The following is a 23,834-nucleotide window of genomic DNA, read 5'->3' as shown; positions in this document are numbered from 1 at the left end:
GGCAGGGCCCAATGTGCGCAGCACCTGCAGGTGGGCTGCCTGGGTGGGCGGGACTGGACGCTAGTGGGGTGGGGGTGTTTTTCAGGACGAGGGTGTGCTGGGGGTTCTGTGTCTCTGGGGGGCCTGTGGGGGGCGTGTCTGTGCGCTGACCTGCCCGGTGGGCCTGGCTGCTCCTGTGTTCCCGCCTGCCTGCCCCACCCGCCCCTTTGCCCACAGGCCTACGCTCATCGACATGAACAAGGTGTATCGTCAGACCAACCTGGAGAACCTGGACCAGGCCTTCTCCGTGGCGGAGCGGGACCTGGGGGTGACAAGGCTCCTGGACCCTGAGGGTACGTGCCGCGGCCCCTGCCTCACTCTCTCCTCCCCTGCCTCTCGCTGGGGCGCCTCTGACCCTCCTCCCCTGCAGATGTGGACGTCCCTCAGCCCGACGAGAAGTCCATCATCACCTATGTCTCATCCTTGTACGACGCCATGCCCCGGGTGCCCGACGTGCAGGACGGGGTGAAGGCTAATGTGAGTGCCGGCCGGCAGGCCCCGGGCGGGCGGGGGGTAGGCGGGCCCCTGACGGCCCGTCGCCCCCCTCCCCAGGAGCTGCAGCTGCGCTGGCAGGAGTACCGGGAGCTGGTGCTGCTGCTGCTGCAGTGGATCCGGGCACAAACGGCTGGCTTCGAGGAGCGCCGCTTCCCCTCCAGCTTTGAAGAGATTGAGGTGGGTTTCCCTGCCTAGCCAGGGTCCTGTGCCCGCTGTGGGGCCCCAGGTTTGGCTACTGACACCTCTCGTCCCCAGATCCTGTGGTGCCAGTTCTTGAAGTTTAAGGAGACGGAGCTTCCAGCCAAGGAGGCGGACAAGAACCGGTCCAAGGGCATCTACCAGTCCTTGGAGGTGAGGGGGGTCCTGGAGGGAGGGGAGCAGAGCTGCCCGGGAGCCCGGGGCCTGTGGGGTCCCCTCCAGCAGGCTTGGCCCAGCCTTACCACGGAGCTGGGACCAGGGCTGTTCCAGGTCGGGTGGGCCGGGGGCCCGGGTGACCCCCAAGCCTCTGCTGGCCCCGGCCTGAGCTAGGCCCCTGCCCACAGGGGGCGGTGCAAGCTGGACAGCTCAAGGTGCCCCCTGGCTACCACCCGCTGGACGTGGAGAAGGAGTGGGGCAAGCTGCACGTGGCCATTCTGGAGCGGGAGAAGCAGCTCCGCAGCGAGTTTGAGAGGTGGGCGGGCGCTGGGGTGGACGAGGCAGCTGGTGGGCGGGTGGGGCCCTGCGGTGGCAGGGAAGCCACCCCGAGGGTGAGTCACTGCCTGGGGAGGAAATCCCCCCTCCCCCGAGGCTGGGAAACCCACACTCTGGGGCCAGCTCAGCTGTGGGCCACAGGCTGGCGGGCAGGCCAGGAGCAGGAGGGGAGCTGCGCCCTGCGGTGGGGAGCCTGGTGGGCTGACACCACTCACCGCGGGTCCCGTGGCTGCTCTGGGCCGCAGACTAGAGCGTCTTCAGCGTGTCGTGAGCAAACTGCAGATGGAGGCCGGGTTGTGTGAAGAGCAGTTGAACCAGGCCGACGCCCTGCTGCAGTCGGTGAGGGGCGGGGACGAGGGTGGGCCTGGGCGGGAAGGCTTGTGGGAGGGAGGCGGGCCCTGAGCGCTCCTCCCTCTGGGTGTGGAGCCGACTCTGACTGCGAGCTTTGGGCAGAGCTGGCTTCTGGGCACCAGGCCCGCCCTGAGCTGCTGCAGTCTGAAGGGACCCAGACCCGCGGGGCCCAGAGGGGCAGGACTGTGTGGGCCTGGACAGGGGTCTCTTGGGGACAACTTTCCAGGGGTGGGAGCTGGAGGGCAAGACCACGAACCGTCTGGCTCCTGGGCCCTAGCGGAGGCCTTTGGACCCGGTCCTGGGTCCCCCAGAGAGGTGGGGTCTGGGGGGTTTGGCCAGAAACATCAGAAGGACGTACCGTGGTGGATGGGGAGGAAAGGGAAAGGATGGGGGTGGACCCGGAGGCAGCGGGGGAGCCCCATGCAGGCAGGCGGGAGGCGGGGTGGCCAGGCTCTGAGTCAGGGCCACCACCTTGCAGGATGTCCGGCTGCTGGCCTCAGGCAAGGCACCACAGCGGGCGGGCGAGGTGGAGCGGGACCTGGACAAGGCAGACGGCATGATCCGGATGCTCTTCAACGACGTGCAGACTCTCAAGGATGGGCGGCACCCGCAGGGCGAGCAGATGTACCGCAGGTGGGCCAGGCCCCCCCCACCCCCAGGGCCTGGGGAGGGCACCCCAGTTCCGCTGACCCCTCCTGACCCCTGCCCCGCCCACAGGGTGTACCGCCTGCACGAGCGTCTGGTGGCCATCCGCACCGAGTACAACCTGCGTCTGCGGAGCGCGCCGAGGCGCCCCGAGCTCGAGGACTCCACCCTGCGCTACCTGCAGGACCTGCTGGCCTGGGTGGAGGAGAACCAGCGCCGGCTGGACAGCGCCGAGTGGGGCGTGGACCTGCCCAGCGTGGAGGCGCAGCTGGGCAGCCACCGAGGCCTGCACCAGTCGGTCGAGGAGTTCCGGACCAAGATCGAGCGGGCGCGCACCGACGAGGTGAGTGGGGGGGTGCGGGCGGCGGGCACACTGACGAGGTGGGCAGGGGCGGGCATTGGGCGCAGGCCAGGTCCCGGCCACCGCAGGCCTCACCCCTCCTCATCTCCCACAGGGCCAGCTCTCCCCGGCCACCCGGGGCGCCTACCGAGACTGCCTGGGTCGGCTGGACCTGCAGTACGCCAAGCTGCTCGTGAGTGGCGGCCGGCTGGGAGCCGGGGTGGGGGTGGGGGAGGGGGGCGCGGGGCTGACACACTCCCCGCCTGCCTGCTCACAGAGCTCCTCCAAGGCCCGCCTCCGGTCCCTGGAGAGCCTGCATGGCTTTGTGGCCGCCGCCACCAAGGAGCTGATGTGGCTGAGTGACAGGGAGGAGGAGGAGGTGGGCTTCGACTGGAGCGACCGCAACACCAACATGGCCGCCAAGAAGGAGGGCTACTCGGTGAGGCAGGTGGCCGGCCTCCGGGCCCTCCCCGCCCACGATTGCCCTCCCCAGTTCGGGTCCAGCTCCAGGCCCCGGGTGGTGCTTGGCGGGAGACGGGTGGACCCCGACGTGGCCCTGGCACCGCCCCTGAGACCCCTTGCCTCCGTGTCAGGCCCTGATGCATGAGCTAGAGCTAAAGGAAAAGAAAATCAAAGAGATCCAGAGCACCGGCGACCGCCTGCTTCGGGAAGACCACCCTGCCCGGCCCACAGCGGAGGTGGGGTGGGGATGCGGGGACCCCCCCGGGCCCCCCTGGTGTGGTGGGGCAGGGCTGGGGGGATCCCCCCGGGCCCCTGTGGTGGGGCAGGGCCCGACGGGGCCACGTGCTGTGCTGCAGTCCTTCCAGGCGGCCCTGCAGACCCAGTGGAGCTGGATGCTGCAGCTGTGCTGTTGTATCGAGGCGCACCTAAAGGAGAACACCGCCTACTTCCAGGTGAGAACTGGGCTCCCCAGCCCCCGCCTCTGCTGCAGTGACCTCGAGGAGCCCCTCGACCACCGCTGCAGATCTGGGGCCCCTCCCCGTGTCCATGCAGACGTGGATAACCAACCCCACGCGCTGTCCCGCTGACCTTGCGTCAGAATTCTCCCCGGTTGTTGGGCCCAGCCCCTCCGGCCCGTACTGGGGCAGCTGTGGCCGGGGGCTCTGGGCTGTTGGCCTAGCGTGACCCATTTCTGCCGCCCCAGTTCTTCTCAGACGTGCGGGAGGCTGAGGAGCAGCTGCGGAAGCTGCAGGAGACGCTGCGCCGGAAGTACACCTGTGACCGTTCTATCACCGCCACGCGGCTCGAGGACCTGCTGCAGGACGCCCAGGTGAGCCGACCGCCCGGGCCCCCGCCAGGCCCAGGGCCGTGCAGCCCGGCTAGAGGCAGACGCTGAGGCCCGGCCTCTTGGCCTGCGGGGCTGGAGGGGCGCAGGCAACGGCAGGCATTGTGGTGGCAGGGTCCAGGGCCAGGGGAGCACAGGGAGAGGCTGGCCCGGTGTCTGGGCTGCATCGGTGCTCTGGAGAGGTTCCTCTGGAGGCGGAGAGTGGTGACTAGAGGTGCCAGCAGGGGTCAGGAGGCACGACAGGGGCTGGAGGTCAGCACCGTGGGGCGGGGGTATGGGTGAACCGAGAGCTCAGCGGCAGGGTCCTGGCCTGGGGGCAGGTGGCTGGCCAGAGCTGGTACGAGCCCCCCCACCCACAGAGCCCCTGGAGGGAGCAGAGGCCTGAGTCAGCTGCTCTGTTGCCAGCCATGTCACCACAGGCAGGTCCGTCAGCATCTCGGGCCTGACAGTCTGGGGCAGGCGCAGTCGGGAGGGCTGTGGAGGTCACAGAGGCAGCTGAGTGTGCTGCCAGGTGCCCTGGGGCAGGGAGCGATGGAGGAGGGGGGGGGCCGGTAGGCCCTGCCGCCTGGAGCTCCTGCGGTCAAGAGCGGGGGTCAGCGAAGCCTGGGGTCCAGGAGGCCCCCTCAGCGGCAGCGTCAGCCGGGGCGGGGGCGGGAGAGGTGCAGGCAGCTCCCGCGTGGACTCTTACCTGCAGCCTTGGACGGTCCCCCGTCCCTCGGAGCGGCTGGGTGGGAGGAGGGGGGCCACAGCAGGACAGGGGAGGGCAGAGGGGAGAGGACGCTGTGGGGCCCTCCACTGAAGGACGCCACGTGTGACGGGGGCCGGGGAAGGCCGTTCGGTCCTGACTGGGAAGGAAGGAGTGTCGGTGGGACCGGGCGCCTGTCCTGGCTGAGTGCCCAGCCCCGCAGCATCCCGGGGGCAGTTGGAAGGACACCTGATCTCAGGGCGTTGCGGGGGTCCAGGGGTGCTCGTGCATTTCCCGGGGTGGGCATGTGGGTCCTCACAGACCCTCGTCCGGGCGCTCGGTGTCCGACACCGGATGCTGGTCTCTGAGCTGCCCCTCCTCGGCAGGACGAGAAGGAGCAGCTAAACGAGTACAGGGGGCACCTCTCAGGCCTGGCCAAGCGGGCCAAGGCCGTCGTGCAGCTGAAGCCCCGCAGCCCAGCGCACCCCATGCGGGGCCGCGTGCCGCTGCTGGCCGTGTGCGACTACAAGCAGGTGGAGGTGAGGGCTGGGCCGGGCAGGGTGGGGCGTGGGTGTGGGTGTGGGTGGAGCCGCGCTGCGATGCTCTGACTGCTTCAGGTGACCGTGCACAAGGGTGACGAGTGCCAGATGGTAGGCCCTGCACAGCCGTTCTACTGGAAGGTGCTGGGCAGCTCCTGCAGCGAGGCCGCCATGCCCTCCGTGTGCTTCCTTGTGCCCCCGCCCAACCAGGAGGCCCAGGAGGCCATCGCCAGGTGCGTGGTCCTGGGTATGCAGCTGGAGAGGGTGGTGTCGGGCAGGTCCCCAGACACCTCTGACTGTGCCCCCGACCTGCCAGGCTGGAGGCCCAGCACCAGGCCTTGGTGGCGTTGTGGCACCAGCTGCACACGGAAATGAAGAGCCTGCTGGCGTGGCAGAGCCTCGGCCGCGACATGCAGCTCATCCGCTCCTGGTCCCTGGCCACGGTACGACTGCCCCGCTGGGCACTCTGGGTGGTGCCGGGCGGCAGGGGCCTTCCTGCGGCCGTGCTCAGCCCTCGTGCCGTCTGCAGTTCCGCACACTGAAACCAGAGGAGCAGCGCCAAGCCCTGCGAAGCCTGGAGCTGCACTACCAGGCCTTCCTGCGGGACAGCCAGGACGCTGGTGGCTTCGGGCCTGAGGACCGGCTACAGGCTGAGCGCGAGTACGGCTCCTGCAGCCGCCACTACCAGCAGCTGCTGCAGAGCCTGGAGCAGGGTAGGCAGGTGCCGCCCGGAGGGTGGGGGGGGGGGCGGCAGGGGGGCAGTGGTGTGTGTGTGTGTGGTGGCGGGAGGGCGTGGCCGGGGCAGCCTGTGAGCAGGACGTGTCCTCAGGCGAGCAGGAGGAGTCCCGCTGTCAGCGCTGCATCTCAGAGCTCAAGGACATCCGGCTGCAGCTGGAGGCCTGCGAGACACGCACCGTGCACCGCCTGCGGCTGCCGCTGGACAAGGAGCCCGCGCGGGAGTGCGCCCAGCGCATCACCGAGCAGCAGGCAGGCCCCGTCCACTCCCCCACCCCCGCCCCCTACTGCACCCCACCCCCGGCCTTCCACGTGGGCTGTGCGCTGGGCTCGCGGGCTCAGCTCGCCTCCTGCTCCGTCTCTCGTAGAAAGCGCAGGCTGAGGTGGACGGGCTGGGCAAGGGGGTTGCTCGGCTCTCTGCCGAGGCCGAGAAGGTCCTGGCCCTGCCCGAGCCGTCACCCGCTGCCCCCACTCTGCGTTCAGAGCTGGAGCTGACCCTGGGCAAGTTGGAGCAGGTCCGCAGCCTGTCCGCCATTTACCTGGAGAAGTGAGTGCACCTGACGGCGGCCGGGGGGCTGTGACCGAAGGGGCGTCTTGGGGAGTGTGGCAGGGCAACGGTGCCAACGAGGTGGGGTCCGCTGCGGGGTGTGGCCAGGGGATGGCCGGTGTGGACCAGGGTGGGGGTTGCAGAGGTGGCCGGAGGGGTTCAGTCCTGGTGTGCCTTGGAGGTAGGGCTCCCTGATGACTGGATGTGGGGTGAGAGGGGTTGAGGGGGCTATTGGAGGAGGACTTAGGGCCCCCCCACCCGCGGGAGGGTGGTAGGGGAGGGTCACCGATGTGGAAGTTGTTGGGCAGAGGTGAGGAGCCGGGGCGCATCGTGGGGTAGGTCAGGACCGGGCACCTGGGGGCACTGGCAACCTTGGGGGAGGGGTTTCTTGGCAGAAGGTGGGGATGCGGTCCTGCGGAGAGTAGGCAGGGTGGGCAGTGGATGAGACAGCAGAGAGCCAGGGTGCTGAGAGGGTCCCAATCCCCTCTCCCACAGGCCCTTCCACCCCAGTGCCTCCCGGGGAACGCGGAGTCCTCACCAGGGCCCCTGCCTCCTCCTTGCCCCCCGCCCCCAGACACGGGTACCTCTTTTTCCCTCACGGTTCATTTCAGGGTGTACACTCACGTGGCTCAAAGATCGCTTTCGGAAGCTTCGTGATAACCCTCCACTCCTCCACTCTCAGTCCCAACGTGATCCGCCCTCCAAGGCCCTGGTCTTGGTTTCTGTCTCTTACCCAGCCTTTCTGCACGCGCCCCACGTGCTGTTCGTGAGGAGCGTCCCTGTCAGGCACATGGCGTCCCCCTCACCCAGTCCGGGGGCTGGAAGGCTGACGGGGGCTCCCTTGGCCAGCACAACCTCCCTCCAGGCCTCAGGCTGGAGCTGGAGTATCCCCGGGTCCGAGGTCCCCAGCCACCTTCTGCCTACACCTCTCTCTCCCTGAAGCCCATGACCACAGGGGTCAGCTGGCCACCAGGTCTGGGGTTCCACCGTGGTGGCCTGGCTGCTCCCTCCAGCCCACGCCGGCCCCGCTCTGAGCCCTGCTCTCCCGCAGGCTCAAGACCATCAGCCTGGTGATCCGCAGCACACAGGAGGCCGAAGAGGTGCTCAGGGCCCACGAGGAGCAGCTCAAGGAGGCCCAGGCTGTGCCCGCCACCCTCCCAGAGCTTGAGGCCACCAAGGCTGCGCTGAAGGTACTGCCACAGGCCCGCGCCCTGCTGTGAGGGCCCAGAGACGCCGGGGCCAGTGGCGGGGGCCTCGGGCTGCAATGGCACCCTCTTCTCTGACCCAACAGAAGCTTCGGGCCCAGGCGGAGGCGCAGCAGCCCGTGTTCGATGCCCTGCGGGACGAGCTGCGGGGGGCGCAGGAGGTGGGCGAGCGGCTGCAACAGCGACACGGCGAGCGGGACGTGGAGGTGGAGCGCTGGCGTGAGCGGGTCACCCTGCTGCTGGAGCGCTGGCAGGCCGTGCTGGCCCAGACCGACGTGCGGCAGCGCGAGCTCGAGCAGCTGGGCCGCCAGCTGCGTTATTACCGTGAGAGCGCGGACCCGCTGGGCGCCTGGCTGCGGGACGCCAAGCAGCGGCAGGAGCAGATCCAGGCCGTGCCACTGGCCAACAGCCAGGCCGTGCGAGAGCAGCTGCGGCAGGAGAAGGTGGGCCCCGGCCAGGCGGGCAGGAGCGGGGCAGGGGGGGTGCTGCACCCTCTGGCTGCTGACCACCCTGCTCTCCCAGGCGCTGCTGGAAGATATCGAGCGCCACGGGGAGAAGGTGGAGGAGTGCCAGAGGTTCGCGAAGCAGTACATCAACGCCATCAAGGTGAGGCCTTTGCGGCCTCACGTCCCAGGGGAGACATGCAGGTGGTGGGCCTGGGACCTCAGGGGGGCCCCCCAGACCAGGCCGTGCTGGGGAGAGCCTGTGGGCAGGTTCAGGGGCAGGGTGGGGAGGGCAGAGCTGGTGGCCAACCAGTGTGTCCCTGCAGGACTATGAGCTTCAGCTGGTAACGTACAAGGCACAGCTGGAGCCGGTGGCCTCGCCAGCCAAGAAGCCCAAGGTCCAGTCGGGGTCCGAGAGCATCATCCAGGAGGTGAGGCTGACGAGGGGCAGGGCTGGTGGGTGGGCTGAGCCTGAGTCAGCAGGGGCAGGGCTGACTCTAGGTGCCTCCTCCCTCCCGCCCCCCAGTACGTGGATCTGCGTACCCGCTACAGTGAACTGAGCACACTCACAAGGCAGTACATCAGGTTCATCAGTGAGACTCTGCGGCGTATGGAGGAGGAGGAGGTATGACCCGCCCGGGTGGGGAGGCCATCCTGCTGCCCACGTTGCCCCAGATGTGGCCCCTAGGAGCCTGCCTGAGCTCTCCCCACTCCCTCCTGCCTGGTGCTGCCGGCGCCCCCTCCCCCTGCAGCTCCCCGCAGCACGGCCTGTCCCCAGGCTCGCCTCACCTGCGGCCCAGCCCACCTTGGCCCGATGCTGCACTGCTCCTCTCCCCGTGGTGGCTGGCACCTTCTCTTTCTCTTCTGTGTTGGCACTTCCCCCCACCAGGCGTCCCACCGGCTCCCTTGTGTGTGTGCCTCCTCGGGACTCTGCATTGGCCTCTTTACTTGGCCACTTGCTCTGGAAGAACTTTGGGCTGTTGGGTCATGGGGGCTGGGGAGGGGTGCCCCGAAGTGCTTGGGTGAGGAAGGGTGCCTACCCCGTCTTGTTCCTCCTGCCTCCTGGGTGACCCCTCCGTCTGGCCTACCTGCAGCTTCCTCTCTGCTCAGCACCGCAGGCCATCGAGTCCCCCTTCCGAGCTGGCTCAGATCTGCACTGATGTCCCACGCTGGCCACCCCACCCTGCCGGGTCAGGGAGAGGGGCCCCATGGCCAGAGCCAGGCCGCCGGGCATTCAGCGGTGCTCAGGCAGGGCTGCGTGGTGGGCGCGGCTCCCAGGCCCTGCAAGCCTCCTGCTTTGCTCTCTCTCTCTCTCTTCCTGTCTGTGTGTCTCCGTCGCCTGTCTGCGGGAAGAGGGGAGAACACCTGGGTCTCCTTCCCCGGGCTGGTGAGCACTCTGGGGCCAGGCTGCGCTCACTGCCCCAAGTGCCCTGGGTGGGTGCATGCAGCCTCCCTCGGCTGGGCCGGGACCTCTGTCCCCTCCCAACCCCTGCACCGCGCTGTCAGGGTGAGCTGTGGTGGCACCGTGTCACGTGCTGGGAGCACCTGCTCCGTGCTCACCCCTCTCTCTCCGGTTTTCTCCCTCTGCTGCGGCCGCAGAGGCTGGCTGAGCAGCAGCGGGCAGAGGAGCGGGAGCGACTGGCTGAGGTGGAGGCCGCGCTGGAGAAGCAGCGGCAGCTGGCCGAGGCGCACGCACAGGCGAAGGCGCAGGCAGAGCGCGAGGCCCAGGGGCTCCAGCGGCGCATGCAGGAGGAGGTGGCGCGCCGGGAGGAGGTGGCGGTGGAGGCGCAGGAGCAGAAGCGCAGCATCCAGGAGGAGCTGCAGCACCTGCGGCAGAGCTCGGAGGCGGAGATCCAGGCCAAGGCCCGGCAGGTGGAGGCGGCCGAGCGCAGCCGGCTGCGGATCGAAGAGGAAATCCGCGTGGTGCGCCTCCAGCTGGAGGCCACCGAGCGCCAGCGCGGCGGGGCGGAGGGTGAGCTGCAGGCACTGCGTGCGCGGGCGGAAGAGGCTGAGGCGCAGAAGCGGCAGGCCCAGGAGGAGGCGGAGCGCCTGCGGCGGCAGGTGCAAGACGAGACGCAGCGCAAGCGGCAGGCGGAGGCCGAGCTGGCCCTGCGCGTGCAGGCGGAGGCTGAGGCGGCTCGCGAGAAGCAGCGGGCCCTGCAGGCGCTGGAGGAGCTGCGGCTGCAGGCAGAGGAGGCAGAGCGGCGCCTGCGGCAGGCAGAGGCAGAGCGGGCACGCCAAGTGCAGGTGGCCCTGGAGACGGCGCAGCGCAGCGCCGAGGCAGAGCTGCAGAGCGAGCACGCCTCCTTTGCCGAGAAGACGGCGCAGCTGGAGCGCACCCTCAAGGAAGAGCACGTGGCCGTGGTGCAGCTGCGGGAGGAGGCCACGCGGCGGGCACAGCAGCAGGCCGAGGCCGAGCGCGCCCGCGCGGAGGCCGAGCGGGAGCTGGAGCGTTGGCAGCTGAAGGCCAACGAGGCGCTGCGGCTGCGGCTGCAGGCGGAGGAGGTGGCGCAGCAGAAGAGCCTGACGCAGGCCGAGGCGGAGAAGCAGAAGGAGGAGGCGGAGCGGGAGGCGCGGCGGCGCGGCAAGGCGGAGGAGCAGGCCGTGCGGCAGCGCGAGCTGGCTGAGCAGGAGCTGGAGAAGCAGCGGCAGCTGGCGGAGGGCACCGCGCAGCAGCGCCTGGCCGCGGAGCAGGAGCTGATCCGGCTGCGGGCCGAGACGGAGCAGGGGGAGCAGCAGCGGCAGCTGCTCGAGGAGGAGCTGGCGCGGCTGCAGCGGGAGGCGGCCGCGGCCACGCAGAAGCGCCGGGAGCTGGAGGCCGAGCTGGCCAAGGTACGGGCTGAGATGGAGGTGCTGCTGGCCAGCAAGGCGCGGGCCGAGGAGGAGTCACGCTCCACCAGCGAGAAGTCCAAGCAGCGGCTGGAAGCCGAGGCCGGCCGGTTCCGTGAGCTGGCGGAGGAGGCAGCCCGCCTGCGTGCCCTGGCGGAGGAGGCCAAGCGGCAGCGGCAACTGGCCGAGGAGGACGCGGTGCGGCAGCGGGCGGAGGCAGAGCGGGTGCTGGCCGAGAAGCTGGCCGCCATCAGCGAGGCCACGCGGCTGAAGACGGAGGCGGAGATCGCGCTCAAGGAGAAGGAGGCGGAGAACGAGCGCCTGCGGCGGCTGGCAGAAGACGAGGCCTTCCAGCGGCGGCTTCTGGAGGAGCAGGCGGCCCAGCACAAGGCCGACATCGAGGCGCGGCTGGCGCAGCTGCGCAAGGCATCGGAGAGCGAGCTGGAGCGGCAGAAGGGGCTGGTGGAGGACACGCTGAGACAGCGGCGGCAGGTGGAGGAGGAGATCCTGGCGCTCAAGGGCAGCTTCGAGAAGGCGGCCGCCGGCAAGGCGGAGCTGGAGCTGGAGCTGGGGCGGATCCGTGGCACCGCCGAGGACACGCTGCGCAGCAAGGAGCAGGCGGAGCAGGAGGCCGCCCGGCAGCGGCAGCTGGCGGCAGAGGAGGAGCGGCGGCGCCGCGAGGCCGAGGAGCGAGTGCAGAAGAGCCTGGCGGCTGAGGAGGAGGCCGCGCGGCAACGGAAGGCCGCGCTGGAGGAGGTGGAGCGGCTCAAGGCCAAGGTGGAGGAGGCACGGCGCCTGCGCGAGCGAGCGGAGCAGGAGTCGGCTCGGCAGCTGCAGCTGGCCCAGGAGGCCGCCCAGAAGCGGCTGCAGGCGGAGGAGAAGGCGCACGCGTTCGCGGTGCAGCAGAAGGAGCAGGAGCTGCAGCAGACGCTCCAGCAAGAGCAGAGCGTGCTGGAGCGTCTGCGCAGCGAGGCCGAGGCGGCCCGGCGGGCGGCAGAGGAGGCGGAGGCGGCGCGGGAGCGGGCGGAGCGCGAGGCGGCGCAGTCCCGGCGGCAGGTGGAGGAGGCGGAGCGGCTGAAGCAGTCAGCGGAGGAGCAGGCGCAGGCGCAGGCGCAGGCGCAGGCTGCCGCGGAGAAGCTGCGCAAGGAGGCCGAGCAGGAGGCGGCGCGGCGGGCGCAGGCCGAGCAGGCGGCCCTGCGGCAGAAGCAGGCGGCCGACGCTGAGATGGAGAAGCACAAGCAGTTCGCGGAGCAGGCGCTGCGGCAGAAGGCGCAGGTGGAGCAGGAGCTGACGGCTCTGCGGCTGCAGCTGGAGGAGACCGACCACCAGAAGAGCATCCTGGATGAGGAGCTGCAGCGACTGAAGGCGGAGGTGACGGAGGCGGCCCGGCAGCGCGGCCAGGTGGAGGAAGAGCTGTTCTCCTTGCGCGTGCAGATGGAGGAGCTGGGCAAGCTCAAGGCCCGCATCGAGGCGGAGAACCGCGCGCTCGTTCTGCGCGACAAGGACAGCGCGCAGCGCCTCCTGCAGGAGGAGGCGGAGAAGATGAAGCAGGTGGCGGAGGAGGCCGCGCGGCTGAGCGTGGCGGCCCAGGAGGCGGCGCGGCTGCGGCAGCTGGCGGAGGAAGACCTGGCTCAGCAGCGGGCCCTGGCAGAGAAGATGCTCAAGGAGAAGATGCAGGCGGTGCAGGAGGCCACGCGGCTCAAGGCGGAGGCAGAGCTGCTGCAGCAGCAGAAGGAGCTCGCCCAGGAGCAGGCCCGGCGGCTGCAGGAGGACAAGGAACAGATGGCACAGCAGCTGGCACAGGAGACGCAGGGCTTCCAGAAGACTCTGGAGACGGAGCGGCAGCGGCAGCTGGAGATGAGTGCCGAGGCGGAGCGGCTCAGGCTGCGTGTGGCCGAGATGAGCCGGGCTCAGGCTCGGGCGGAGGAGGACGCCCGGCGCTTCCGGAAGCAGGCGGAGGACATAGGCGAGAGGCTGTACCGCACGGAGCTCGCCACGCAGGAGAAGGTGACGCTGGTGCAGACGCTCGAGACCCAGCGGCAGCAAAGTGACCGGGATGCCGAGCGCCTGCGGGAGGCCATCGTGGAGCTGGAGCACGAGAAGGACAAGCTCAAGCAGGAGGCTCAGTTGCTGCAGCTCAAGTCTGAGGAGGTATCTCCCCGCGCGCGGGCAGGGGGCTGGGGCGGGGTCTGCTCTCAGCCAGGTGCTCCCGGGGGCCCTCCTGCCCCTGACCGCCCCCTTCCCCCTTCGCAGATGCAGACGGTGCGGCAGGAGCAGCTGCTGCAGGAGACCCAGGCCCTGCAGCAGAGCTTCCGCTCCGAGAAGGACAGCCTGCTGCAGCGCGAGCGCTGCATCGAGCAGGAGAAGGCCAAGCTGGAGCAGCTCTTCCAGGACGAGGTGGCCAAGGCGCAGGCGCTGCGTGAGGAGCAGCAGCGGCAGCAGCAGCAGATGCAGCAGGAGAAGCAGCAGCTGGCGGCCAGCATGGAGGAGGCCCGGCGGCGGCAGCACGAGGCCGAGGAGGGCGTGCGGCGCCAGCAGGAGGAGCTGCAGCGCCTGGCGCAGCAGCAGCAGCAGCAGGAGAAGCTGCTGGCGGAGGAGAACCAGAGGCTGCGTGAGCGGCTGCAGCACCTGGAGGAGGAGCGCCGGGCTGCGCTGGCACGCTCGGAGGAAATCGCCCCCTCTCAGGCCTCGGCCGCCAGAGCCCTGCCCAATGGCCAGGACGCGGCCGATGGCCCGGCCGCGGCGGCAGAGCCGGAGCACGCCTTCGACGGCCTGCGGCGGAAGGTGCCAGCCCAGCGGCTGCAGGAGGTGGGCGTCCTGAGCGCAGAGGAGCTCCAGCAGCTGGCGCAGGGCCGCACCACCATGGCTGAGCTCGCCCAGCGGGAGGACGTGCGCCACTACCTGCAGGGCCGCAGCAGCATTGCCGGGTTGCTGCTGAAGCCTGCTGACGAGAAGCTGACCATCTACGCGGCCCTGAGGAGGCAACTGCTGAGCCCGGGCACAGCCCTCATCCTGCTTGAGGCCCAGGCGGCCTCAGGCTTCCTGCTGGACCCCGTGCGGAACAGGCGGCTGGCCGTCAACGAGGCCGTGAAGGAGGGCATCGTGGGCCCTGAGCTGCATCACAAGCTGCTGTCGGCCGAGCGCGCCGTCACTGGCTACAAGGACCCCTACACCGGGGAGCAGATCTCCCTCTTCCAGGCCATGAAGAAGGACCTCATCGTCCGGGAGCACGGTATCCGCCTGCTGGAGGCCCAGATCGCCACGGGCGGCATCATCGACCCCGTGCACAGCCACCGCCTGCCCGTGGACGTGGCCTACCAGCGCGGCTACTTCGACGAGGAGATGAACCGCGTCCTGCAGGACCCGAGCGACGACACCAAGGGCTTCTTCGACCCCAACACGCACGAGAACCTCACCTACCTGCAGCTGCTGGAGCGCTGCGTGGAGGACCCCGAGACGGGCCTGCGGCTGCTGCCGCTCACAGATCAGGCTGCCAGGGGTGGTGAGCTGGTGTACACTGACTCGGAGGCCCGGGACGTGTTTGAGAAGGCCACCGTGTCCGCGCCGTTCGGCAAGTTCCAGGGCAGGATGGTGACCATCTGGGAGCTCATCAACTCCGAGTACTTCACGGCCGAGCAGCGGCGGGACCTGCTGCGGCAGTTCCGCACGGGCAAGGTCACCGTGGAGAAGATCATCAAGATCGTCATCACTGTGGTCGAGGAGCGCGAGCAGAAGGGCCAGCTTTGCTTTGAGGGCCTGCGTGCCCTGGTCCCTGCTGCTGAGCTGCTCGAGGGCAGGGTCATCGACCGGGAGCTCTTCTGCCAGCTGCAGCGGGGCGAGCGCTCCGTGCAGGAGGTAGCCGAGGTGGAAGCCGTGCGGCGGGCCCTGCGGGGCTCCGGCGTCATCGCGGGTGTGTGGCTGGAGGAGGCAGGGCAGAAGCTGAGCGTCTACGAGGCCCTGAGGAAAGATCTGCTGCAGCCAGAGGCGGCTGTGGCCCTGCTGGAGGCCCAGGCCGGCACTGGGCACATCATCGACCCCACCACCAGCGCACGGCTGACTGTGGACGAGGCGGTGCGCGCCGGCCTCGTGGGGCCCGAGCTACACGAGAAGCTGCTGTCGGCCGAGAAGGCTGTGACAGGCTACAAGGACCCGTACTCAGGGCAGACCGTGTCCCTGTTCCAGGCCCTGAAGAAGGGCCTCATCCCCAGGGAGCAGGGCCTGCGTCTGCTGGACGCCCAGCTGTCCACAGGTGGCATCGTGGACCCCAGCAAGAGCCACCGTGTGCCCCTGGACGTCGCCTGTGCCCGGGGCTACCTGGATAAGGAGACCAGCGCCGCCCTTTCAGCACCCGAGGACAGCGCCAAGACCTACTGTGAACCCCGCACGTGGCAGCCAGTCACTTACAGCCACCTCCAGCAGCAGTGCCGCCCCGACCCGCTGACGGGGCTGAGCCTGCTGCCGCTCTCGGAGGAGGCTGCCCGGGCCCGGCAGCAGGAGCTCTACTCCGAGCTCCAGGCCCATGAGGCCTTCCAGAAGGCCACCGTCGAGGTCCCCGTGGGCAGCTTCCAGGGCAGGACGGTGACGGTGTGGGAGCTCATCAGCTCCGAGTACTTCACGGCCGAGCAGCGGCAGGAACTGCTGCGGCAGTTCCGCACGGGCAAGGTCACCGTGGAGAAGATCATCAAGATCGTCATCACCATCGTGGAGGAAGTAGAGACCGTGCGGCGGGAGAGGCTCTCTTTCAGTGGCCTCCGAGCCCCTGTGCCGGCCAGTGAGCTCCTGGCCGCCGGGGTCCTTGACAGCATCCAGTATGAGCAGCTCAAGGACGGCAAGACATCGGTCAAGGACCTTTCGGAGCTGGACTCGGTGCGGACATTCCTCCAGGGCAGCGGCTGCCTTGCTGGCATCTACCTGGAGGACTCCAAGGAGAAGGTGACCATCTACGAGGCCATGCGACGCGGCCTGCTCAGGCCCAGCACAGCCACTCTCCTGCTTGAGGCCCAGGCAGCCACTGGCTTTCTGGTGGACCCTGTGCGGAACCAGCGTCTGTATGTGCATGAGGCCGTGAAGGCCGGTGTCGTGGGCCCTGAGCTGCACGAGAAGCTGCTGTCGGCTGAGAAGGCCGTGACGGGCTACAAGGACCCCTACTCAGGCAGCACCATCTCCCTCTTCCAGGCCATGAAAAAGGGCCTGGTTCTCAGGGAGCACGGCATCCGCCTGCTGGAGGCCCAGATCGCCACGGGCGGCATCATCGACCCCGTGCACAGCCACCGCCTGCCCGTGGACGTGGCCTACCAGCGCGGCTACTTCGACGAGGAGATGAACCGCGTCCTGCAGGACCCGAGCGACGACACCAAGGGCTTCTTCGACCCCAACACGCACGAGAACCTCACCTACCTGCAGCTGCTGGAGCGCTGCGTGGAGGACCCCGAGACGGGCCTGCGGCTCCTGCCGCTGAGAGGGGCAGAGAAGGCAGAGGTGGTGGAGACCACGCGGGTGTACACCGAGGAGGAGACCCGGAGGGCCTTCGAGGAGACACAGATCGACATCCCTGGGAACGGTGGCCACAGTGGCTCCACCATGTCCCTGTGGGAGGTGATGCAGTCGGACCTGATCCCTCAGGAGCAGCGGGCCCAGCTGATGGCCGACTTCCAGGCCGGCCGCGTGACCAAGGAGCGTATGATCATCATTATCATCGAGATCATCGAGAAGACCGAGATAGTCCGCCAGCAGAACGTGGCTTCCTACGATTACGTCGGCCGCCGCCTCACCGCCGAGGACCTGTACGAGGCTCGGGTCATCTCCCGCGAGTCCTACAGCCTGCTCCGGGAGGGCACCAGGAGCCTCCAAGAGGTGCTGGAGGCCGAGTCCGCCTGGCGCTACCTCTACGGCACGGGCTGTGTGGCCGGCCTCTACAGGCCCGGCTCCAGGCAGACGCTGACCATCTACCAGGCCCTCAAGAAGGGGCAGCTGAGTGCTGAGGTGGCCCGCCAGCTGCTAGAGGCACAAGCGGCCACGGGCTTCCTGCTGGACCCGGTGAAGGGCGAGCGGCTGGCCGTGGATGAGGCCGTGCGGAAGGGCCTGGTGGGCCCCGAGCTGCACGACCGGCTGCTGTCGGCTGAGCGGGCCGTGACCGGCTACCGTGACCCCTACACGGAGCAGACCATCTCGCTCTTCCAGGCCATGAAGAAGGACCTGATCCCCACCGAGGAGGCCCTGCGGCTGCTGGACGCTCAGCTGGCCACGGGCGGCATCGTCGACCCGCGCCTAGGCTTCCACCTCCCGCTGGACGTGGCCTACCAGCGTGGCTACCTCGACAAGGACACGCATGACCAGCTGTCGGAGCCCAGCGAGGTGCGCAGCTACGTGGACCCCTCCACGGACGAGCGCCTCAGCTACACGCAGCTGCTCCGGCGGTGCCGCCGCGACGAGGCCAGCGGCCTGCTCCTCCTGCCGCTCGCGGACGCCCGCAAGCTGACCTTCCGCGGCCTGCGCAAGCAGATCACGGTGGAGGAGCTGGTGCGCTCACAGGTCATGGACGAGGCCACGGCGCTGCGGCTGCAGGAGGGCCTGACCTCCGTCGAGGAGGTCTCCAAGAGCCTGCAGAGGTTCCTCGAGGGCACCAGCAGCATCGCCGGCGTCCTCGTCGACGCCACCAAGGAGCGGCTGTCGGTGTACCAGGCCATGAAGAAGGGCATCATCCGCCCTGGCACGGCCTTCGAGCTCCTGGAGGCGCAGGCGGCCACCGGCTACGTCATCGACCCCATCAAGGGGCTCAAGCTAACCGTGGAGGAGGCTGTGCGCATGGGCATTGTGGGTCCCGAGTTTAAGGACAAGCTGCTGTCGGCCGAGCGTGCCGTTACCGGCTACAAGGACCCCTACTCCGGGAAGCTCATCTCCCTCTTCCAGGCCATGAAGAAGGGTCTGATCCTGAAGGACCACGGCATCCGGCTGCTGGAGGCCCAGATCGCCACGGGCGGCATCATCGACCCCGAGGAGAGCCACCGCCTGCCCGTGGACGTGGCCTACCAGCGCGGCCTCTTTGACGAGGAGATGAATGAGATCCTGACCGACCCCTCGGACGACACCAAGGGCTTCTTTGACCCCAACACGGAGGAGAACCTCACCTACCTGCAGCTGATGGAGCGCTGCGTCACTGACCCCCAGACGGGGCTGAGGCTCCTGCCGCTGAAGGAGAAGAAGCGGGAGCGGAAGACGTCCTCTAAGTCCTCAGTGCGCAAGCGGCGTGTGGTCATCGTGGACCCGGAGACGGGCAAGGAGATGTCGGTGTACGAGGCCTACCGCAAGGGCCTTATCGACCACCAGACCTACCTGGAGCTGTCCGAGCAGGAATGCGAGTGGGAGGAGATCACCATCTCCTCCTCGGACGGCGTGGTCAAGTCCATGATCATCGACCGCCGCTCGGGCCGCCAGTACGACATCGACGAGGCCATCGCCAAGAGCCTCATTGACCGCTCGGCGCTGGACCAGTACCGCGCCGGCACGCTCTCCATCACCGAGTTCGCCGACATGCTCTCGGGCAACGCCGGCGGCTTCCGCTCACGCTCGTCCTCCGTGGGGTCCTCCTCTTCCTACCCTGTCAGCCCCGCCGTCTCCAGGACCCAGCTGGCCTCCTGGTCCGACCCCACCGAGGAGACGGGCCCCGTGGCTGGCATCCTGGACACGGAGACGCTGGAGAAGGTGTCCATCACGGAGGCCATGCACCGCAACCTGGTGGACAACATCACCGGGCAGCGTTTGCTGGAGGCGCAGGCCTGCACCGGGGGCATCATCGACCCCAGCACCGGCGAGCGCTTCCCCGTCACCGACGCCGTCAACAAGGGCCTGGTGGACAAGATCATGGTGGACCGCATCAATCTGGCCCAGAAGGCCTTCTGCGGCTTCGAGGACCCTCGCACCAAGACCAAGATGTCGGCCGCCCAGGCCCTGAAGAAGGGCTGGCTCTACTACGAGGCGGGGCAGCGCTTCCTGGAGGTGCAGTACCTGACGGGCGGCCTGATCGAGCCCGACACGCCAGGCCGCGTGGCCCTGGACGAGGCCCTGCAGCGTGGCACCGTGGATGCCCGCACCGCCCAGAAGCTGCGCGACGTTAGCGCCTACTCCAAGTACCTCACCTGCCCCAAGACCAAGCTCAAGATCTCCTACAAGGATGCGCTGGACCGCAGCATGGTGGAGGAGGGCACGGGCCTGCGGCTGCTGGAGGCTGCCGCCCAGTCCAGCAAGGGCTACTACAGCCCCTACAGCGTCAGTGGCTCTGGCTCCGCGGCCGGCTCACGCTCCAGCTCGCGCACCGGCTCCCGGGCTGGGTCCCGTCGCGGCAGCTTCGACGCCACCACCTCGGGCTTCTCCATGACCTTCTCTTCCTCGTCCTACTCCTCCTCGGGCTATGGCCGCCGCTACGTCTCGGGGCCCGCGCCCTCCCCGGGGGGCCCCGAGTCAGCGGCAGCCTGACCCCTTCCTGCACCCCGCCTCCCGCTCTGCATGTGGCCAGACACCCCGCCCAGGCGCTGGGGTCTTCAATGTTTCAAGGTGTCTTCCTCCCAAGCGGTGCCTAAAGTTTAACCAAAAAGTGCAGACTAACATGTTAATATATATCTGTTGTCCAGACGGCCTGTCTCTCGGGGGCCGGGGCCAGTCCAGCCCCACTGACCACCTCGCCCGCCTCCCCCCAGGTCTCCCTGCTCCTCTTTACCTGCCACTCACCACAGCCAGGTGCCTTGGAGGGTCCAGAGCTGGGCCCCCAACTCAGCTCTCTCATCTCCCCAGGGGGGTTCCATCTGGGCGAGGTCCCCCCAGCCCTGTAGGCCGGCCCCACCCAACCCCCAGCCACCTGCTCGGGCAACGGGCATCGGCCCCGCCAGTAGCAGGGCCCTCAGCGCCAGCGTTTTCTCCTGTTTCCGGGACTGACCTGCTTGCTCGGTGGGCCTTGCTGGGGAGGGAGGGAGGGAGGGAGTCCTGGGTCAGCCATCTCTTCTAGGCTGCCCAGGGAAGCCCCTTCCCCATGGGAAGATGAGGGTCCAGTCTGCAGACCCAGCTGGCCCGGGCCAGGCCCCAGCCTGTTCCCGGCTCCATTCCCAGCCCCCGACCTGCGCCCGAGACCCCACGCCTCTGGCTTCAGCCTTCCAGCCTCAGCTCCCTAGTAAGTGCCTTCTGTGTCCCCCTTCGCACCCCAGGCCCCAAGGACCCAGACCTGGGGTGGGAGACAGACCCTCCTGGTGAAAGGCTCACCACTGCCCAGCTCTCGGGCGTGCCGGCCGGCCGTGACTGGGCTTCTGCAGGCCTCTTCCCCTCCGTGGGCCCGGTGTCCCCTGGAACCTGTGGAACCCCACCCTGGGTGCTGCCTGCCTGCCTGCCTCTCCCAGGGCGCCTCAACCCCTGTGTTGGGCCTGGGGACAAGGCAGCCCAGCCCGGTGCCACCAGTCCTGTCCCATCCAGCCCCGGGCCCTGGTGGCTTCCGCCTCCGCCTCTGCTCTCCGACTGAGCTTTGCATGTCCCACTAACCCAGGTAGGTGGCGGGTGGAGGCCCAGGCTTCGGCTGCCTCTGAGGACAGAACACTAACCCGACCACGGCGGGCCTGCGGCGCTCACCCCAATAAAAGCAATTCCAACCTTCCCGCGGGTCCTGTCTCACTCTTTGTCCTGAGGTCAGCTTGTGTGTTGGGCTAAGGGGGTGCTGCAGCCCCAGGCTCTGAGCTTGGCCACTGTGTCCTGGCCTGGGGCAGAAGAGCGGGGCCTCGTGAAGATGCTGGCCGGGGACTGCACCCCTCAGAGAAACCCAGGCTGAGTGATCCAGAGCATAGGGCGGGGTGGAGGCCGGGCCAGCTGGGGCCTGCTCAGTCCAGGTGGTGACCTGTCCCTCGGCCCAGCCCCTCAGGCTGGGTTTGCGATTGGCGCTTACGTCTGAGACGGGGGTCTTACGTGCCCTTCAGTCGGTCGTTGACTGTGTGGAAGAGGCAGCGTGACCCCTGGGTAAGTTGGTCTGTGTCGGCCAGGGGTAACCCTCCAGAGAAGGATGCGGTCACGAGCCTGAGCGGCGGCCGGTGGAAGAGGGTGAGTGGGACAAACCACAGCCCCGGTGAGCCACTGGCTCTGAGGCCGTGAGGCCCTGACCGATGCCATCTCCCTGCTTTGCCCCAGGGGGTGGCCCCTCATCCTTGGGGGTCTAAAGTCCTGGTTACCGAGCCCTTGTTGGGCTCTGCTCTCTTGCCCACTTGCAGTTAAACCTGGGCGTGGAAATACCGAGGTGCCCGGGGCAGCAGCCCTGCCTCCGTGGGTGGTCAGGGTCCTCCCGGCCAGGATGGTGCCCGCCTGGCCTGCTGGTCTACTGCAACGAGGAGCCGCCTGGCCAGGTGGCAGCCGTGGCTGTGAGTTGAGTGGGACGCTCCCGCCACGCCCCGGGTGGCCGTGCTTTCCTTCGCCGACCAGGACCGCGAGGGTCTCACAGCCTGAAGTTGCAGGGACGAGAAGCGCCTGCGCCCCAGCAGGTCCCGGAGCCCGTTGGCGGTGGGCCGCTTCTGCTTCCACTCCTGGGTTCCCAGGCCTGGTGGGCCGCCTTCTGGGGTCATTGACTCAAGCGCACGCCCCCATCCGGAAGGACGGTGCTGCAGTCCCTCAGGGTGTCAGCCACTTCCTTATGAGGCCGTCCAGCATTCTGCCAGGCCGGCAGCTTCTGGAGGGTGTGGTGTCCTGTAGGCCTGGACCCCTGCGGTACCCCCTTGCCGGAAGAGGGCTCTGAGGTCCAAGGTGAGGTTTTGCAGGAACCCATAGGGAGACTGAGAGGCAAGGGCAGCCGAGCTGAAGTGATACATCTCCCTCTTGTTGCTGGTTGGCCTCGGGCCAGGCTGGGAGGGGACGTGTCGCCAGCCCGTGCTTACGGGGCCACCCCGGTCGTGAGTCCATGTGCTGGTCAAGTCCGTGGGCGGCTCAGCGGCTCCTCATGGCGCTCCCAGCAGACGTCAGCACGTGAGGCAAGACCTCACTCCCACGTCCCCACGTCCCCCCGTCCCCCCAGCACCTCCTTCCCGTCTGGCACTCCTGCTGCGCTCAGGCCCTGCGCAGCCAGCCAGGCCACTCCTCCTGGCCGCCCGGGAGCCACTGTCCTCTCCACTCCGGGGGCTACCCAGTGCACCGCAGAAGCTCCAGCCAGGGTTTCCCCGGCCGCTGTCGGCAGCCCCGAGTGGGGCTGTGCCTGCGTGCAGCCCGACACACCACGCGGGCCATGGCGCACCCGGCCAGGCCTCCTCCTCCGTGCCCTCGTGGGGACCCTCTGCAAGGCTGTGGTCTGGCAGCAGTGCGGGACATGAGGGTGTGGGCCCCCTGCTCGTGTAGCCCTCTGGCTCTGCGTGAGCCAGAGCCTGGTGTCCACTCCCCCTTACCCTAAGCCCTCGCCCAGCCCGCCAACTGTGTGTCGGTGGGTCTCAGGGCACCAGCTCCTGACGGGAGCTGTGGTCGCCCGGTCACCCATGACCTGTGGTCAGTTGTGCAGCCCCCCAGCCCCAGGAGCACTCTAGGAACAGCTCTGTGGAGTCCGCACGTGCTCTGTCCTCACTTCAGAGCTGGGGCTGTCCTCCGGGGCCTCGCCGGAGACCCCGCATCACATTCTTGCTGCCAGGGCTGCCGCAACAAATACCACAGGATAGGGGCTTTTAAATGACAGAAATGTACTTCTTCTCGGTTCTGGAAGCCGAAGTCTGCGATCAACTTGTCAGCAGGGATGGGAATTCCCTGGTGGTCCGGTGGTTAGGGCTCCACGCTCTCACTGCTGAGGGCCCGGGTTCGATCCCTGGTCGGGGAACTAAGATCCCACAAGCGGCGCAGAGCAACCAAAAAAAAAAAAAGGCAGCAGGGCTGGTTCCTCCTGAGGCCTCTCTCCTTGGCATGTGGACGGCCGTCTTCTCTCTGTGTCCTCATGGGGCCGTCCTCTGTGCGTGTCTATGTCCCGACCTCCTCTTCTTGTGAGGACACCTGTGGGATTGGGTTGGGGCCACCCTCGTGACCTCATGTACCTTTATCACCTCTTTAAAGATGCCACCTCCAGACACAGTCCCATCCTGAGGTCCAGGAGTCAGCCCTGCAGCACGTGGATTCGGGGCACACGGTTTGGGCCACGCCCCTGCCATGGTACCTGTGCCCTCCCCCCACCATACGCGGCACGTTTCACCACATACGGTCTGAGTACCAGTCCTGCTCTAGGTGCTGGGACTAACAACGTGCACCGCTGCCGGAGGTGAGCCGTGGGCGTCCAACCCCAAACCCCGCTGTGGAGGATGCTTCCGGGGGCCACGCCCGGCACCACCTGCCTCAGATCCGTTCCCCAGAAGCAGAGCCCACGACGGCGGTCCAGGTGCACCTGGTTGATGGGGCGTGTGCTCTCGGGAGAGGGTGGGAGAAAAGCACTGGGCGAAGGCGTGGCTTCGGCAAAGCCCACCACGCGTGGCCTGATCCGTGGGGTCTCGGGACTGTGAGTTTCACCTCAGAGGGCTGTTTCTCCAGCGACAAGGGGTCTAGGCTGCTATCGCCCCTCCAGCCGTGGACTACGGGCTGCCCTGGGTGGGGGCAGGCGGCTCCCAGGCACCTGTTAGCCGGGCAGCTCGGTCATCCCAGGGCACCTCTCGCTGAGGGTGCTGGCGTGAGTCCACAGCAGCTGGGGATGGGCACACCCACCCCACCCCCGATGGGCTCTGAGTGGATCACCAACTGCACCTGCTGGAACGACGACACCTGCGCAGCGGCAGCAGCACGACAGACCCGGACGCCCCGGAAAACCCTCCCACTGTAAATCTCCCAGGTGAAAACTAACAAACACCTTCTCAGGTACCTGAGGTCACAAGAAAGAAAAGGAAATCCTCCGGGGTGAAAAATGAAGCAGAACCTCAACGTGGGGGCTGACACTTCCCTGAGGAGCCTGCCGACCCTAGGAACCCAAAACCTGGGGCTCCAGCAGATCCTCAGCAGCAAGAGCGAG

General features: G+C 68.3%; 1 protein-coding gene across 8 annotated transcripts in view; it reads left to right on the top strand.

Annotated features, from left to right (window-relative positions):
- The window catches only part of LOC137751474 (plectin), a 59,638-nt gene extending 39,156 nt beyond the window's left edge, over window positions 1-20,482 (top strand). For all 8 annotated transcript variants that reach the window (XM_068526072.1, XM_068526073.1, XM_068526076.1 and 5 more), the window contains 26 exons: window positions 217-332; window positions 410-516; window positions 592-711; window positions 790-885; window positions 1,077-1,204; window positions 1,470-1,563; window positions 2,054-2,208; window positions 2,293-2,563; window positions 2,676-2,753; window positions 2,838-2,999; window positions 3,154-3,258; window positions 3,379-3,474; window positions 3,726-3,851; window positions 4,938-5,090; window positions 5,169-5,323; window positions 5,407-5,533; window positions 5,620-5,803; window positions 5,920-6,077; window positions 6,194-6,372; window positions 7,424-7,562; window positions 7,664-8,020; window positions 8,100-8,183; window positions 8,347-8,451; window positions 8,547-8,645; window positions 9,620-13,000; window positions 13,103-20,482. In XM_068526072.1, the coding sequence (XP_068382173.1) occupies window positions 217-332; window positions 410-516; window positions 592-711; window positions 790-885; window positions 1,077-1,204; window positions 1,470-1,563; window positions 2,054-2,208; window positions 2,293-2,563; window positions 2,676-2,753; window positions 2,838-2,999; window positions 3,154-3,258; window positions 3,379-3,474; window positions 3,726-3,851; window positions 4,938-5,090; window positions 5,169-5,323; window positions 5,407-5,533; window positions 5,620-5,803; window positions 5,920-6,077; window positions 6,194-6,372; window positions 7,424-7,562; window positions 7,664-8,020; window positions 8,100-8,183; window positions 8,347-8,451; window positions 8,547-8,645; window positions 9,620-13,000; window positions 13,103-19,321 (12,994 nt within the window). In that variant the 3' untranslated portion in view covers window positions 19,322-20,482. The remainder of the gene's footprint in view (window positions 1-216; window positions 333-409; window positions 517-591; window positions 712-789; window positions 886-1,076; window positions 1,205-1,469; window positions 1,564-2,053; window positions 2,209-2,292; window positions 2,564-2,675; window positions 2,754-2,837; window positions 3,000-3,153; window positions 3,259-3,378; window positions 3,475-3,725; window positions 3,852-4,937; window positions 5,091-5,168; window positions 5,324-5,406; window positions 5,534-5,619; window positions 5,804-5,919; window positions 6,078-6,193; window positions 6,373-7,423; window positions 7,563-7,663; window positions 8,021-8,099; window positions 8,184-8,346; window positions 8,452-8,546; window positions 8,646-9,619; window positions 13,001-13,102) is intronic.
- The last annotated feature ends 3,352 nt before the right edge of the window (window positions 20,483-23,834 follow it).

The sequence above is a fragment of the Eschrichtius robustus genome, chromosome 17 (genome assembly GCF_028021215.1).
Source record: "Eschrichtius robustus isolate mEscRob2 chromosome 17, mEscRob2.pri, whole genome shotgun sequence".
Taxonomy (NCBI): Eukaryota; Metazoa; Chordata; class Mammalia; order Artiodactyla; family Eschrichtiidae; genus Eschrichtius; species Eschrichtius robustus.
The sequence above is the reverse complement of the archived record's forward strand: the minus strand, read 5'-3'. Positions and strand labels throughout refer to the sequence as shown.